Raw genomic sequence first — 16,517 nt, 5'->3', positions numbered from 1 at the left:
TTGTTCTTCTATTCTGTTTTTCATCCTGATGTTTTATTTTATTATAATGGAATTTTTAAATAGATTGCAAAACTGAAAATGCTGGAGGGAATAAAATGAAGAAAAGCTAATTAGTTTTACTGGTAAAAGTTGTCAACTGCAGGCTTTCACAATTGCATGACTCCTGAGTAAATTAATCACATTCTCACAGGTAGGTGAAACTCCTGCTCTGTCTGAGGGAAGAGGCACTTAACAACTTAGAAAACTAAACTGTGCAACCAGATTTGCTTCAAGTTTTCAACCAAAACATTATTATGTAGCCTGCTTGTGTGCCATGTGCTTGAATCTTAACATTGAGCCCAATTCTATGTTAACCATATAATTTTCCCCCCAAAATGTGCCATGTCCATAAAGTTCAAACAGGTAAACGAGTACAGCATGAGATATAAGCAGCCAACATTGGGAGATGGAACGAGTAGTCCTAGCCAAGTATTGGGAGAGACTGGGACCAGTACCAGCCAGCACCATGGAACAATCAGACTGGCACCAGTCAGCCAGCATCAAGGCAAAGTGGGAATGACCTTGGCCAGCCAGCAGCAGGAGAGAATATTTGGGATTAGCAGCATTGCATAAAGTGGACCAGGAGTAAAATGTGCAGTGTACAGTAGGTTGGAAACAGTTAGTTTCATGAAAAGCTGGCTTGTGAGTAGCCAGATGGCATTGAGTTGGAGCTGAGCTTAAATCTAATGGAAAGCTAACCTCTCCCATGTCAGTATTAGATACATAAACAGATTTTAATTTTCATTTCTATTTAATAAGATTGCTGAATAGCACTTACACATGTCCTATGAGTGTTATTATCCATATTGTATGCTGGCTACAGTGTTTTGACAGCTTAATGGATTTTAGTAATGTGATTTAGTAACATTGCTACAATAACTGCAGTTTGAATCAAACTGCCCTGTGTAGATTGATGTTGTGCTTGAAAACAATCACTCAGCACAACAGGACAAGAGTGTTCATACAATGTAGGGGTTAACATCAGTGTTGCAAATTTACAACGATTGAATAATTAAAACTACATTTCTATTAAATAGTATTCTAGGACTTTTGCTAATCCTTTAAATTGTATTTTACTATTCTGTTCCTTATTTTGTGAAAGCCATGAATGAGTTTCTAGTTTATTTATTAATTGATCTCTTGTGGCAATGCACTTGGCAAGTCAAGACCAAGTGTATTCTTCAGGTGAAGTGGGGTTAGAGAATGGGAAATAATTTGACCACGGTTTTCAAACTTAAGTCAGCTTCAATTTTAAATTCATACATTTTATTTTCATTTCCATTTTATGATCACATTTATAATATAACTGGTCTATGCACACCTTAAGTAAGTTATATGATTAGGTCCTTGTAGTTGAATTGGTAAAATTTATCTTCTCATAATGATACAAAAATAATGAATAGACTACCACACATCAGTAGGACTTGTAACTTAATGTAAACAAACAATTCCTCTGTATGCTGCCTTACAGGTCAAGGCAGCATCTCATCTCCTTGAAATCGAATTTCTATTACTCAGCTTGCCTTTTGCTGCCTGATTGTCTGTGCAGCTCATGAAACCTCTTTCACTTTTTAATTTCTGTCTTCACAGACAGAGATCAGAGGGTTTTCTGATAAAATGAGTGTAAATTGCTTTTTTTCTGATTACCTAGATGAACTAATGGATTGCTTATTGATTATTTTCTGGAAAAAAACAGCTTCTAATTTGCTTATTATTAACCACTTTGTATCCAGTCATTTTTATTCCCAAGCTTGCAATAATACGTCTTTGCTTTAAAAAAGACCTAAACTCAGAATTTCAAATCACTGTGTGGATAATTATCAGAGAATATTGAAATATGACAGGGACCTATTAAATGTCTTTTGAAAACCTTACACAACGTCTACTACATTTCCTTTTTCTACACAGACCTTTAAAAATGGCCACCCAGATGTCAGACTTTTGGCCCAGGGTAGGTTTGGGGGGGGTGGGGCGTGGGGGGAGGGGGACAGGCAGGATTAGATGTTGGGGCGGGTAACTCAGGAAGGACTGAGGAGAATGCCAGATGCGGAGGTGGGTTGGGCAGAGGGCGTGCCTCAGGGCTCTGGAACTGTGTCCAAAGTTTAAAAATAAGGTTTAAAACATGAGCCATCCCTCCAGCCCTCACCCCTCATCGCCTCTTACCTCCCCACACACTCCCCATGCCCCATCCATGCCAAAGCATGCCACCTTAATCTCCCTCACCAGCCCTTTAACTCCTAAATGCCTCATACCCTCCATGCCAACCAATGTCCTCACCCACCCCCATAACACCTTACAACCTCTGTGGTAACCCATGCCCATCCATCCACCCCCTCCACCCCCCGCCCCACCATGGTCCCTCATAACCTTCAAGCTAACCTATGCCACTTCACCCACCCCCATGGCTCCTTATAGCCCTGTGCCAACTTCGTGCCAACTGATACCAATCCATGCCTCCCACCTACCACCCTTTGCCCTTACACCTGCTATACCAACTCACTTAGTATCCATCATAGGCGGTCCTCAGGACCCATGCAGAGATGAGATACAACAAAGTTCTATGAAATAAAGTTCTAAGGGCTGGATTTTCAGCTTGGAATGTAGGCATGCGCCCGGCATGCACGAGTGTGAAATAACGTGCGATGACGTCGGGCAAGTGTCCCGATGTCATCGTGCGCTCGTGTGATATTTCGGCTGGCGGGCACGCGCGGGAGTCAGCAGTTCACCTGCCGACAATTAAGAGAGCTGTTAAGCCCATGAATAAATTAATTAAACTGAATTTTTCCCTGCCCCTCCAACCTTATGGTCGGCAGGTGGGCAAAAAGGCCAAGTGGCCTTTGGATCTTTGAGGAAACCTCACCCACGGGTGGGATGAAGTTTCCGATGTTAATTAAAAATAAAATAACATTTTTTTAATTTCATTTTTAATATGTCCCTGCTCCTGTGACAGAGTCACATGAGGGGACATGTTTACCTTAATTTTAATATCTTTATTTAAAATGTTAGAAATCTTCAGCTCCCTGAGGCAGCTCTGTGCCTTCGGGGAGCTTTCACTGTGAGCTCCCCAACGCCTGCGCTGACTTCTGTGCTCACCCTTCTCACACCCCTCACCTCCCGCCCCCCCCCGACTCAGGCAGCACTGAGCTTTTCAGCGCGCGATTCACGCTGGCTGGCCGTTAATTGGCTGCGCCCACCCGACGAGGGGAAAATCCTCCCCTAAGTGTCTATTGCAGATTTCAACATATTGAAAAAACACTCTCATTCACATTCCTTCAACTAAATAAAGCCTTATAAGAACAAACATTTCATTCAAGTGCACAATCTCTTCTGACAACAAGTATTGGAATTCACATCAAAGAGTCTATAACCATCTGTAGCTGTCAGTCAAACTGTGAAATGGCAGACAGCCTACTGTGATAATGGATGGCTGTGAAATCTGTCATGCAGCAGTAATACAGCAATGGAAACCATCAGCCTTTTATTGGAGACAGAGTGAAATAGCAAGCAATTATTTTTTTTAACATTCCAGACATTTTTTTCAAAGATTTAAAGGGCAGGACTTTTAAATGGCTTGAAGCTTGACAGATTCCTTTGACAGGTGCTTCTGGCAGTTTTGACAGGTCTGTTGACAGTTCCAATGAGCTTGACAGTAATGCGCTTATGCACTTTTTATGCACACTTATGCCTAATTTGAACAATTCCAAAGGGCACCTGACCTCCAAAGGGCATCTTGCCTCCCCCAAAGGTGTCCTGGTACCAGATCCTAAGGGGTACCTTACCTCTCCAAAGGGGTGCCCTAGCGATCCAAACAAATCCACAAAGTTCAAATCTGTTCTTACCAGGTCTCATCTACACTTTGGGTTTCATTCTCCTGGCCTACCAAAATCCCACTTCAGTGGAGGCAGCTGATGATTTAAATGGCCAGCTGCCTCCATAAACTGCGCATGCATGAAACGCGCCCCGCCCTCATTTCCATCCTTGTGAAAATAGGAAGTGCCGTGTTTGGAGGTGGAACTTATGATATTTGGCCACTTACACAATTGTCGCCATGACAGAAGGGATCTCTTCATGGCGAAAATCTGGGCCTAAGGTTTCCTTGAAACAATAATTTAATTTAGGCAAGCATGACCTGCATTTACCAAACTGTGTTGACTACGTCTGATTAGGAGAAGCCATTCTAAATGTTTAGTAAGCAAGGTAATTGACCCAAAAATGACTGAGCCCTCGAATAAGGAGGTCCATTTATATTACGGCAATTCTACAATTCAGAAGGCTTGAACCTGAATTAGTGCAAAATATCGAATTAGAAGAAAAATCTTAACATAATGAAAGATAAATACATTTGGGATTTTCTGGCCGTGTTGCGGGCAGGACCTGCCGTGGGTGAGGCGGCGCCCCAGCCAGATGTCCATTGACTTGCGGCGGGACCGGAAGATCGCAACGGCGGGCGGGTATGGAAAATCCCGCCGATAATGTTGAAGTAAGTAAGTCATTTAACGTGGACAATAAATGTAAGGTTAAAGGAAAAAATACAAAATTCATAAATGCCCAGCATGGTTAGATATTGGAGCAAGCTTTTTCCCCCCTAAGGATGTTGGTACATGGAACAAATGCTTAAAGAAGATAGCTGATTTAAGGTTGAGTAATGGCTTTGACAATCTGGGTCAATAAGTGTACTATTAAAAAATGAGAATGTGTGTTTTTAGTAAGACTGCTTGATTTCTTTTTCAAGGGGAGATAAAAGCATCAGCAAGAAAGAAAGACATGCATTTATATAGTGCCTTTCACAACTTCAGGGCATCCCAAAGTGCTTTACAGCCCATTATGCTGTTTGGGCTAGCTGCCTTCAGGGCAACCTAGTTTTGAACAGAGGGTCTCCAATAAGCATAAGGTATTCATATAACAAAAGGGCCTAATGTCTTGTTTCATGTGTTAATCTCTGAAGCCATTTTTCACCTATACCAATAAGGCTGGGGGTACACTTCCAGCTTGTAATGAGTGCACACTTCCTGCCCAATATGTTGAAAGCTTACACTCCTTTTTTTTGGACAGTGGTATAGATCCTTTTGGCTTCAGCGCCAACACCAAGTATGTCAAGGTCAGATGCAACCTTATTAAATGCAGAGTAAAACTCCCTCCACCAATTAACAACATGCTTCAGCATGAACCCAGTAGAAAATTCCTAAATTTATTTCCTACGCTAGTCATCCTATGGTCTATCTGAGTGAGACTGGCATCTGGAATCAAATGAAGTGTTAGTTTTGTGCTTTTGATCCATGCCAGTCAGAAACTGGTTTGAGGTTGCCCAAACCCACTGCTTATAGGGCAGGGAGAGACCATCATCTCATTGTTAAGGTTGCATTTGAACCCAGGTCTTAGGGGGGGGATATGCTATTGCTTTTAATGTTATTGAAAAATTGACAAAGAAGATTCTAATTAATTGTCTGTTGTGAATCTAGCACCTGTATTAGATTGAAGACACTTACCACTTTGTATGTTTAGAACATGATGTTTGTCCAAAGACCAGCCACCTAGATTGGAAGCATCCTTTTCAAACCCCTGTAGAATTGCTGTCCTTTTCTCCCACAGTATCAAATCAGGGCAGGTTTCATATTCATATCCCACAGAAACTGAGAAACAATTAAAAAGGAACATTTTAAATCTCTTCATGCTGAGATTATAGATTCAAACACTGGCGCTAGCTGATTCACTTGTGGTTGGATTATGCCTGTAATTCTAGAGGTGAGGATCATTCATTCACACTTGCACTATGTAATTTCACTTAATTTCACTCCTTACTAAAACTATATCAAATAAATACAAGCTGTGTAAGGTTTTTGATGTATTATGTGATGTGTTTAACATTATAAATGATGGCACCATAGATTTTGTGGCATGATTGGTGAATAAAAATATCTAAAGTTTGACTGCAAAAACTTGAGTGTGATGTGAAAGGTTTTATATCATAAATTCATCAAACCCTGGGAGATGGATAGTTGTCCTGATACATTTACATAACGTACAAGTCACAGTCTTGAGCACATAGACTCTCTGAAGTGGATTGATGGACTGTGTTTTATTTTAAGAAATGTTTTTTTTCAAATGGCATCGATTTTTTGATAGAGTACTGCCCCACAAGCAACACTTGCTCTTCAGTACCTTGTCCGGTGAGCCAAAGAAGTGAAAATCAGCCCGTTATTTGCCAAAGAAGTGAATGACAGAAGAACCCATATAATTTTCTCGCCCAGTGCACACAAACACACATTTCCAGCAGGGATCGTAGGATAACAGAGGCAGGCATGGGAACATTTAGTAATTCCCCCTCCTTTTTAAGTCAATTGTGATATCCCCATCCACTATCCCAACTGTCATCAGCTCATTCAGTACAGACCAGGGGTCCAAACTAGGACTTTCTAAGGATTGTATTAGTTTTGATTGATCATCTCTTACTCAAAATAGATTTTTTAAAAATGGATAATGGGTGAATAATTCTGATGCCACATCTTGGTTACTTCTAGTATACACACAATTGAAGTAAGGGGTTACTACCTGGATGGCAGCACTGGTTTTAAGGTGACTTGGAGAACAGGGTGGTAAGCTAAGTCCCAAATGTTAAAATACAACTTTATGAAAGAGGGAAAGAATGGCATAGGGAAACATTCCACCCCCCCCACCGAGTGCAGGAGCGGGTGCGGGCGGGCGTGCCGCCATTTTACGTGGGCGGGTCAATTACAGTGTGACATCCGTTTGGAAGCACTATGTGCTCCCTGTGTGGGCGGGTTGGGGGGGGCGGGGGGATTCCCTCAGCCAGGAGTGTGTTCTTTCGTGCATGCGCGCGAAATAGTGCACATATCTCCCTGAGGCTAAGTGCTGCCTCAGGGAGATCGGCTCGGAATTTAAATTTGTCATACAAATGATAAAAAAATTCCCCTGACATGTCCCCTCATGTGACACTGTCACAAGAGTTGGGACATGTCCATAACTTTTATTGAAACCTTTAATAAAAATGTAAATACCCTCATGAAACCTCATCCTGCCCGTGGATGAGGTTTAGTGCTTTTTCCGAAGCCCGCCAAGGCTCCCGGCCTGCCCGCCGACCTTAAGGTTGGACGGGCAGGTCCATTACTGGCCTTAATTAGTTTTTCAATGGCCTCAATAGGCTGACTCGGCTGTGCCCCCGCCGATCTGAAAATGGAAATGATGCAGGGTGATGTTGGGAGTTCCACCCAACGTCATCCCGCGTCATTTTACACGTCGGCGTGCGGGCCCCGCCCCTGCCCATAAAATATCCCTGACCCTTCCTCCTTCTCACAAGAGTAAAAGTAGTGGCTGCTACTGCTGAAAACATTTTAAAGGCAGCTCTAAAATAGAAACTAATGATCTCTCCAAGGCAGCAACTGACTGCTCTCAGAAAGTGGGAAACATTTGTTCTGAAACTTGCCTTTATTGTGCAGGTCAGATCATAAAAATAAATTAATGGCAGGGATTAAATATTGCATGAAATAAAAACATTTTCTTAACATTATTTTAGCACACACAAAGCCCTGTCACAGAGAAAGAAAAAAAATAAGCACGGCTTGGTTGAGAAGACGCTCGGCCCAATTTAAGTATTCATTAAAATAAATTCTAATCAACAGTAACTTATCACTTTTGACTTTGAGTGTGTGCTAAAACACACAACAAAACAAGATTAACACAGCAGTTTCCAAAGACTTCCAGTGAATATTTTATCAGATAGAAAATAATTTCAAATAATTACTTTTTTGTTCTGCATGCACAATTCACAGCAAACGTTGAGAAATATTGAACTACATAACAGACCTTCTGCTTCAATGAGGCCAGAAACCTTCTGGCCATAAACATCTGTTTTGTTCCACGTGAAAGTGTAAGCCAGGTCAGGTCCAGCAGGAAACCATTTCTGAAAGAGCCGTCCCTCAATGGCAATCATGAGATGAACCTTGATTAGTCCAGTTGGAATAAAGGCATGAGTCATGATAATCCTCAAGAGTGATTTATACCCAGGAGCACGGCTGCTGAGGTAACTGAGCTTCACAAAGCTGGCTGGGATAGCAATCTCTTCCTGTGCAACCTGCCAAAGAATGTTCAGATCTTTTGAGTTTGAAATAGAAATGTACCATGTGACAGTGGGGCTTCTGATATAAGGGTGGAACACGGGGTAAATTGTTCATTTTCTGCAATAAAGGCTCGGGAATTTGAGTGTAACTCCAGCTCTAACTGATGAGGTAAAAATCTCCTGTCTAGTGGCTGTAAATGTCCTATGTACATTTAGTTTTAGCAATCTCAATCCCGTTCCAAAAAGGACATGGGCCCAATACAAAAGTGCCCTTAAATCAGGACCAATCTGGTAATTTCACTCAGCCAGGCAGCAGTAAGGCTGGTGTGAAAAATACCACATCAGTGCCAGTAGCAAGTGCTCATGTAGTTATCATTGAAACACACTGACGTGGCGGAGGAAGGAGCTTTACCCTGGAAGACACTGAATGCCTAAAAGTGTTTCACTCCCCATGACTAATGCCTTTCACTTTAAGCATGAAATTTTTAATAAGACATGCTGTTTTATTTGAATTAGATGTGCAGAAGCTTAGTTCTTATTATTAGTTTGTCAATTTCAGGCCCGGTTACTCAGCAATTAGGGCCCGCCCAGCATGAAACGTGAGTGGCAGCGCTCAGCGCTGCCTGTGTGGAGGGTGGGGGAAGGAGGGCGAGCATGAACTTCGTGCATGGGTGCACCTGAAAATCTCCCTGAGGCACATAGCTGAGGTTATCATGTGTCATTTTACGTTCGGTCAAGTCGGGCACACGCCCGCCCACCGAGCTAAAAATTCTCCCCATAGAAACACGGGGCAGAATTTTGCCCTTGATAGGTGGGCGGGCAGCCGATCACCACTGCCGAAGCAGGCCCCGCCGCCATTTTGCGTGGGCAGGCCAATTAAGGCCCACCCAGCGGGAAGCGCTATGCGCTTCCTGTGCGAGGAGGGGGAGGGATTCCCCAACTGTCAAAGAGCGCACATCTCCCTGAGACTAAGGCGCTGTCTCAGGGAGATCAGTGAAAGCTTTATAAACATCAAAAATAGAAAAATAAAAAAAATTATTAAAATGTCCCCCTCATGTGACAATGTCACACGAGATGGGACATGTTAATAAATATGACTAAAAACTTTATTAAACTTTTTAAAAATAGACATGAAACCTCATCCGGCCAGTGGATGAGGTTTCATGTTTTTTCAGAAGCCCGCTGGGGCTCCTGGCCTGCCCGCCAGCCTTAAGCTTGGACGGGCAGGGCCTTTAATTGGGTTAACTATCCTGTCAATGGCCTCAATTGGCCATTGACAGGTCGGAGGGTGGACAGCTGACCGCGCTGTCCGCCCACCTTCCTGAATATTTAAATGGGGCGGGATGATGTTGAGGGTTCCCCGACATCATCCCGTGTCATTTTCGCGTCGGCGAGCCCGCCCCCAACTCGCCGTCGGAAAAATTCTGGCCATAGAAGCAGGAGTAGGCTATTTGGCCCTTCGAGCGGCCCTGCCATTCATTACGATCATGACTGATCCTCTATCTCAATGCCATACCCCCGTGCTCTCCCCATACCCCTTGATGCCTTTAGAGCTTGGGGCAGGATTTTTGGGTTGTCGGGCAGGCATGGTGGGCAGGCCCAGGAGTGGCCAGGAAATGGCCAATCGCCCGCGATCGGCCTTGACCAGAATTTCATGCTGGCTGGTCAATTAATGGCCAGCCAGTGTGAATGGCACGTCATGAAGCTCAGCGCTGCTGGGGTGGGGGTGAGAGGAGTACGGGCACAATAGCCTGTGCATACACGGGGAAGCACGCACTGAAAGATCCCTGAAGGCATAGGACTCACTCACATGAACAGAAACATAATAAAAATTACGTCAAAACATTATTTTTTAAAATTAATGTCGGAAACTTCATCCGGCCCGTGGATGAGGTTTTCTAAAAATTCCAAAGGCCGCTTGGCCGTTTCGCCTGCCTGCCAACCGTAACATTGGACAGGCAGCGAAAAATACAGGTTGATCAATTGATTAATGGCCTTAATAGGCCTCTTAATTGTCGGCGCGCGCGCTGCCGACTCTCGCATACACCCGCCAACCGAAATATTGCGCGAGTGCGCGATGACGTTGGGAGGCTCACCCGATGTCATCACGCATTATTTCATGCTCGGGTGTGTGCCTGCACGTCGAGTGCAAAATCCTGCCCTTGAAATCTATTTCCTTGTTAAATATGTTCAGTGACTTGGCCTCCATAGCCTTCTGTGGTAGAGAATTCCACAGGTTCACCGCCCTCAGTGAAGAAGTTTCTCCTCAGCTCAGTTCTAAATGGCCTGCCCATATCCTGAGATTATGACCCCTTATTCTAGACCCCCCAGCCAGAGGAAACATCATCCCTGCGTCCAGCCTCCATCTCTGTCAGAATTTTATACGTTTCAATGAGATCACCTCTCATTCTTCTAAGCTCCAGTGAATAGTTGGCCCAAACTCTCATCATGCGACAATCCTGCCATCCCTGCCTTTATGGACTTGATGAATACGTCAGGCTGTACAGTCAGTCATAGTGCTGGTGATGAACGAGTGAAAAGGAAGTGCACATAAGTTAATATATACATGTTCAAAAGATGACACTTTGATTGTGAAGTTGTGTTTGGCCCAATTGTATAGATAATTGTTATTAGTGTCACCATTGATAGAAATTACAGCTGTCTTCCCTATTCATGCTAAAACGCCAAGAATGCTGGGTTTAGGTCACTGTTGCTCATTGTTTTATAATCTTATGCAAATAATAGCTCATTATATTTCATGACGAGTGGATTTTACTATCGTTAACTATTCAAAACTACACAAAATTCATAATCTGTGAGGATATATGCTCTAAAACGTATAATAAATTTACTCCTATGCCTATTTCTCACAGAAATTAAGACAAACCATAACAAAGCTACATTGTCAACACTGTTTTGATCACTGAAAACATAACTGTTCTATCATCTAGAAGTAAATTTTATTGAGGAGCAAGAAAAAAAAATACACTGAAGGCAACTTTTGCTAACACTAAGCCACTTACTGATTACCTCAACACTACTGTTGAGATAAGAATCTGGACCAGAAACTGTCAGAGAGATGATGAACAATTTTGATCACTGCTCGCTCTGTTGTATATACCTATATTTCATTTTCTAAGATTCACATAACCTTTCTTTGAAATGGCAGAAGAGACAAAAATAGAATCAACTTAGAGAAAGGGCAAAGAGTAAACAAATTGATCACTGAAGCAGAAACTCAGAAACCATATGGCTCAAGAGCCATGGTCCAAACCGTCTTTAAGATTATATCCAAAGTGTAATCTCTCAGAACAAGGAAGTTGTATGGTGTTCAATGGGGTCACATCAAGCAATAACTCAAAAATGCTTGAGCATTTGGAAGACAATCAAAAATTAGAAATGTTGAGGATCCCAGAGGCACGGACAAGCAATAAAACTTCAAATATAACCACAAGACACAAAGAAGAAGCAAGGAACAAAAGAAAACACAGAGCAGTGGGACACAAGTTCCAGATAGCTCTGTACCTCTTAATAACTAACATTTCTTGATATACATAATAACCCATTGCTTTTTTTCCTAAAGCGTCCAAAGCAACTCAGGAAAAACACTTAGCAACAACTAAAAACCTTCAATCTATTTTACAAACATGAGGTCTACAGATGATTATGGAAATTTTCAGGTGGTGGACTGCATCACTGAATGTGATGAAATAAGGTGGAGTGGTCTTCACCCATAAAATGCTGTTTTTCTCTGTCCGCTCCCTTGAGGACAGATTACAGCACCTTCTGCATATTAATGACAGTGTGTAGTCAGGTCTGCGTTCTGTTGCTTTCTGTCCCATTATACTGATGTTTCACATCTGGTGAACAATATCTTCATGGAAGAGAACTTGTGTGTGGAGGAAGCCAGACAGCCAAGATGTTACCATCCATTATTCTCTTTGATGTGCTGCAGTAGTTCTGAGTGCTGCTCCTTTTCATTCTTGTCCATTAACTTTCCTCTGTCATTAAAGGCACTATTGGTCAGTCATCTCATTGATGCCTTGATGTGTGCAAAATGGTTACTACATAACCATAATATCTGCACTTTAAGGTAGTTTATTGTGTCTTACATGCTTTGGGCCATTTCTGTGATATGTAACAAAGCCTTCTATAAATAATCACCTTTTCTTTCTCGCTCTGGTATTATAACTGACCATATTGTGGATACAAACCCCTTGATGCACCCACCAGCCCCCGCACACACCACTGGTACCGTTAGAGTTTACTTAATGTTCTGGCTTGCATTTATCCCTCAGCTAACATCACTAAAGTACATCAGGTAATTTTTCATGGTGGGATTTTGCGGTGTGCAAATTGCTGCTGTGTTCCCTACATGTTCCACTTGAAAAGTACTTCATTGGCTTTGGAGTTCCGAGTTCTTTCTTTTCTTTTTTGCGCTCCCAGCAAAGATTCATAAACTCCTAATTGCAGTGAGAGAACAGGATATCAATAAAAAACACTCTGGGGTCCCAAGGTATGTATGTTTTGCCCAGAAATAGCTGGCTAACCCACTCTAGAGCTGGATCATTATTTGCTTACCTAGATAGCCTGGCTTTTTCATTCTTGAAATCAAGTAGGTAAATTTTTCAAATAAATAGTCGGCAAACGGATTGCAGCCGACTGACTGAGTGAAGACTTGGGGAAGAATCTTAGGCTCAGTGAGCAGGGGTGGGACCCGCTCGCTGAGGTGTAAAATGACTCGTGGTGACGTTGGGCGTGCGTCCCGACGTCACCACGCGTTATTTAGATTTTCAGTTTGGCTGGCGTGCAGACGACTTGGCTGCGCACCCGGTGAACTGTCAAAGGCCTATTAAGGCCATTCAAAAAGCCAATAAAGCCATTAGCCTTAAGGTTGGCGGGCAGATGAAGAGCCCAGGTGGTCTTTGCATTTTCCATGGAACCTCATCCACAGGCGAGATGATGTTTCATGGACGTTCTTAAAGTGTTTGAAAAATTTTCAGTGAAATTAATGGACATGACAGTTTCACATGAGGGAACATGTCCTTAAATTTTTTTTTCACCTTTGATCAATGTTTTATAAGTGAAAGTAATCTCCCTGAGGCACTCCCCGACTCAGGCAACACCCACCCCCCCACCCCATGCCTGCACAGGGAGTGCTCAGTGTTTTCAGGTGCGCGTCACGCTGGGCGGGCCTTAATTGGCCCGCCCATGTAAAATGGCGGTGTCCAGCCGATCAGGGGCGCCGATCAGCTGCGCGCCCACCTGCGCCCGCCCCTGCACAATCCCCCTAACAGGGAGAAAATTCTCCCTTTGGGGCAGGATTTTACATCCCGTGGGCGGACGTATGTCCAACCTGATCGGGCAAAAATAGCGCAGGATGATGTTGAGCAAGCGCCCCGACGTCATCATGCACTCGTGCGGTATTTCGGTCAGCAGGCGCGCGCAAGAGTCGGCAGCACGCCCGCTGACAATTAAGAGGCTTATTAAGGCCACTAATCCATTAATTAAAAGTTATTTTTTGCTGCCCATCCAACCTTACAGTTAGCGGGTGAGTAAATCGGTCAGGCAGCCTTTGGATTTTTCAGGAAACCTCATCCGTGGGCGGCGTGAAGTTTCCACCATTAAGTAAAAAATAAAAACAAATTTTTGGGCAGAATTTGTATTCTGTTTATGTTATTGTGAGTCGGTTCTATGTTGGGACATTTTTTTTCAGATTTTCAAAATCTTTCTTTTTGATTTTAAAATTGTTCAGCTCCCTGCCTCCAGGGGGCTTTCAGTCCGCGCTCCCCCGTGCATGGGCAGACTTTTGCGCTCGCCCTCCTTCCGCCCCCACCCCCGCGGCGCTGAGCTTCTCAGCGCATCTTTCAGGCTGGCTGCCCGTTAATTGGCCAGACAGCGTGAAATCACGGCCGGGGGGCGATTGTGGGTGGCGGACCGTTTCCTGGCCACTTCCGGGCCCTCCCGCCGTGCCCGCCCGACGACTTGAAAATCCTGCCCTTGGGAGTTTGGAGAGAGGGGAGTTTTAAGTGTTCATTTTTTTCTCAAATTTTGCTCTTAAAATCTAATCTAGTCTGTAATTAGCAGTAACTGGAAAGTACTGCGTAAGCAGGCTAAGTTCTTTCCTTCTTGCCGTTTGGACAGGGTGAGCTCACTCTCAGCTATAGGAGCTGAGTAGTTAGGTAGCTAACTGGTTGAATCTGGTTACTGTAGCCCCAGTTCAGTTTACTATGAATTCAGGGTTCTTTAGAGCAGCCTTGGCAAACCGAGTACAGCTGACTAACTGAGTGAAGATTTGAAGTTTGGTGAGAGGGGAGATGGGGGAAGGAGTTGTTTGTTTGCTCTTTCTAGCTTTCTCACCCCATAGAAGTTGGTTCTTGCTCTACTACAGGGAAAGGAGTTTGGTGAGTATCTGGTAAGTGGGTAAGTTCCAGTCTGTCCCTAAGGTTTAAAATAATATATAATTTGGTGGTAAAGTTAATAAAATATATAAGAAAAGCAACATTAAATAAGTGATTAGTATAATTAAGTAATTATTTGAAACACATTAAGGATGGCAGGACAGCTGATGTGTCAAGACTGCAGCAGGTGGGAGCTCCTGGATAACATTGTGATCCAGGGCAAACACGTCCGCAGTAAGTGTTTGCAGCTTGAGAAACTGGTTCAGAGTCATTGAGCTGGAGGCTGAGCTGCAGACTCTGCGACACATCAGGGAGGGGGAACGTTACCCGGATGCTTTATACCAGGAGGCAGTCACACCACTTGGGATAGGGTCTTCTGATTTGATCAGTGGCCAGTGACAGGAAGGTGTGACTGTGAGTGAGGCAGGTAAGGGGACCCAGAGGGCAAGAGTGTGAGCCTCTGCAATTGTCCAACAGGTCTGAGGTTCTCTCAGCTTGTTTGCATAAACGTGAGGGCTGCAGAGTGGATAGGCAAACTGACCATGGCACTGTGGTACAGGAAGCCTCCAAGTGGGGGGGGAGCAAAAGGAATGTAGTGGTAGTAGGGGTCAGTATAGTGAGAGGGATTGAAACTGTTCTCTGTAGCAAAGAGTGAGAGTCTAGATGGCTTTGTTGACTGCCCGGTGCCAAGGTTCAGGACATCTGCTCAGGGCTGAAGAGGAACGAACAGTGGGAGGGCGAGGATCTAATGGTCATGGTCCATGTAGCTACTAGCAACATAGGCAGGATGAGGAAGGGGGCTCTGCAAAGTAAATATGAAGAGCCAGGCACCAAATTAAGAAGCAGAACCTCAAAGGTAATAATTTCTTGATTATTACCTGAGCCGTGTGCAAATCGGCATAGGACAAATAAGATTAGAGAAATGAATGCGTGGCTCAAAGACTGGTGTGGGAGAAGTGGGTTCCGGTTTGTGTGGCACTGGCACCAGTGTTGGAGAAAGTGGGATCTGTACCGTTGGGATGGTCTACACCAGAACCGTGTTGGGGCTGTTGTCCTAGCGAGCCTCCTAACTAGGGAAGTAGAGAGGGTTTTAAACTGAATAGTGGGGGCAAGGGATCAAACTTGGGAAGATGTGGTAAACCAAAGAGTAGGGACAAGGCAAGAGAGACAGGTATTAATATGGGAAATGATAAACAGACCATGACAGGAAGGGACAGAGAGTACAATTCTAAGAGTAAATCAGCAGATAAGGCTAGATGCTACAAAAATAATAAAAGGACAAAACTAAAGGCTCTGTATCTAAATTCACTTAGCATTCAAAATAAAGCAGATGAACTGATAACGCAAATAGAAATAAATATGATTTTATAGCCATTACAGAGTCATGGCTACAGAGTGACATAGGCTGGGACCTGAATATGGAAGGTTATGTGACATTCAGGAAGGATAGGAAGTTAGGAAAAGGTGGAGGGGTGGCTCTGTTAATTAAAGATGATATTAGCACATTAGTGAGGGATGAACTAAGTTCAGGAAACCAGGATGTAGAAGCGGTTTGGGTTGAGATGAGGAATGATAAGGGCAAGAAGTCACTTGTGGGAGTGATGTCCAGGCCTCCTAATTGTATTATACAGAGGACAGAGTATAAAAGAAGAGTTACCAGAAGCTTGCCAGAAAGATACAGCAATAATCATGGGGGAACTTAATCTACTTATTGACTGGAAAAATCAGATAGGCAAAGGTAGCATAGGTGAAGAGCTCATAGAATGTTTTTGGGATAGTTAGAACAGCACGTTCTGGAGCCAACCAGGGAGCAGGCTATACTGGGATAAAAGCAAAATACTGCAGATGCTGGAAATCTGAAATAGAAACAGAAAATGCTGGAAAAACTCAGCAGGTCTGACAGCATCTGTGGAGAGAGAAACAGAGTTAACGTTTCGAGTCCATGTGACTTCTTCAGAGTTAAAGAGAAGTAGAAATGTGATGGAATTTACACTATTTAAGGA

At 43.5% G+C, this 16,517-nt stretch overlaps 1 protein-coding gene across 1 annotated transcript in view; it reads right to left on the bottom strand.

The window, feature by feature from the left end:
* Nucleotides 1-16,517, bottom strand: part of tenm1 (teneurin transmembrane protein 1) — a 1,283,715-nt gene that overhangs the window by 132,485 nt on the left and 1,134,713 nt on the right. The window contains exons 18-19 of the mRNA XM_078547452.1: nucleotides 7,861-8,128; nucleotides 5,526-5,669 (exon numbers count right to left, since the gene is read on the bottom strand). Of these exons, the coding sequence (XP_078403578.1) occupies nucleotides 5,526-5,669; nucleotides 7,861-8,128 (412 nt within the window). The remainder of the gene's footprint in view (nucleotides 1-5,525; nucleotides 5,670-7,860; nucleotides 8,129-16,517) is intronic.

The sequence above is a fragment of the Cetorhinus maximus genome, chromosome 8 (assembly GCF_964194155.1).
Source record: "Cetorhinus maximus chromosome 8, sCetMax3.hap1.1, whole genome shotgun sequence".
In the NCBI taxonomy this organism is placed as follows: Eukaryota; Metazoa; Chordata; class Chondrichthyes; order Lamniformes; family Cetorhinidae; genus Cetorhinus; species Cetorhinus maximus.
The sequence above is the reverse complement of the archived record's forward strand: the minus strand, read 5'-3'. Positions and strand labels throughout refer to the sequence as shown.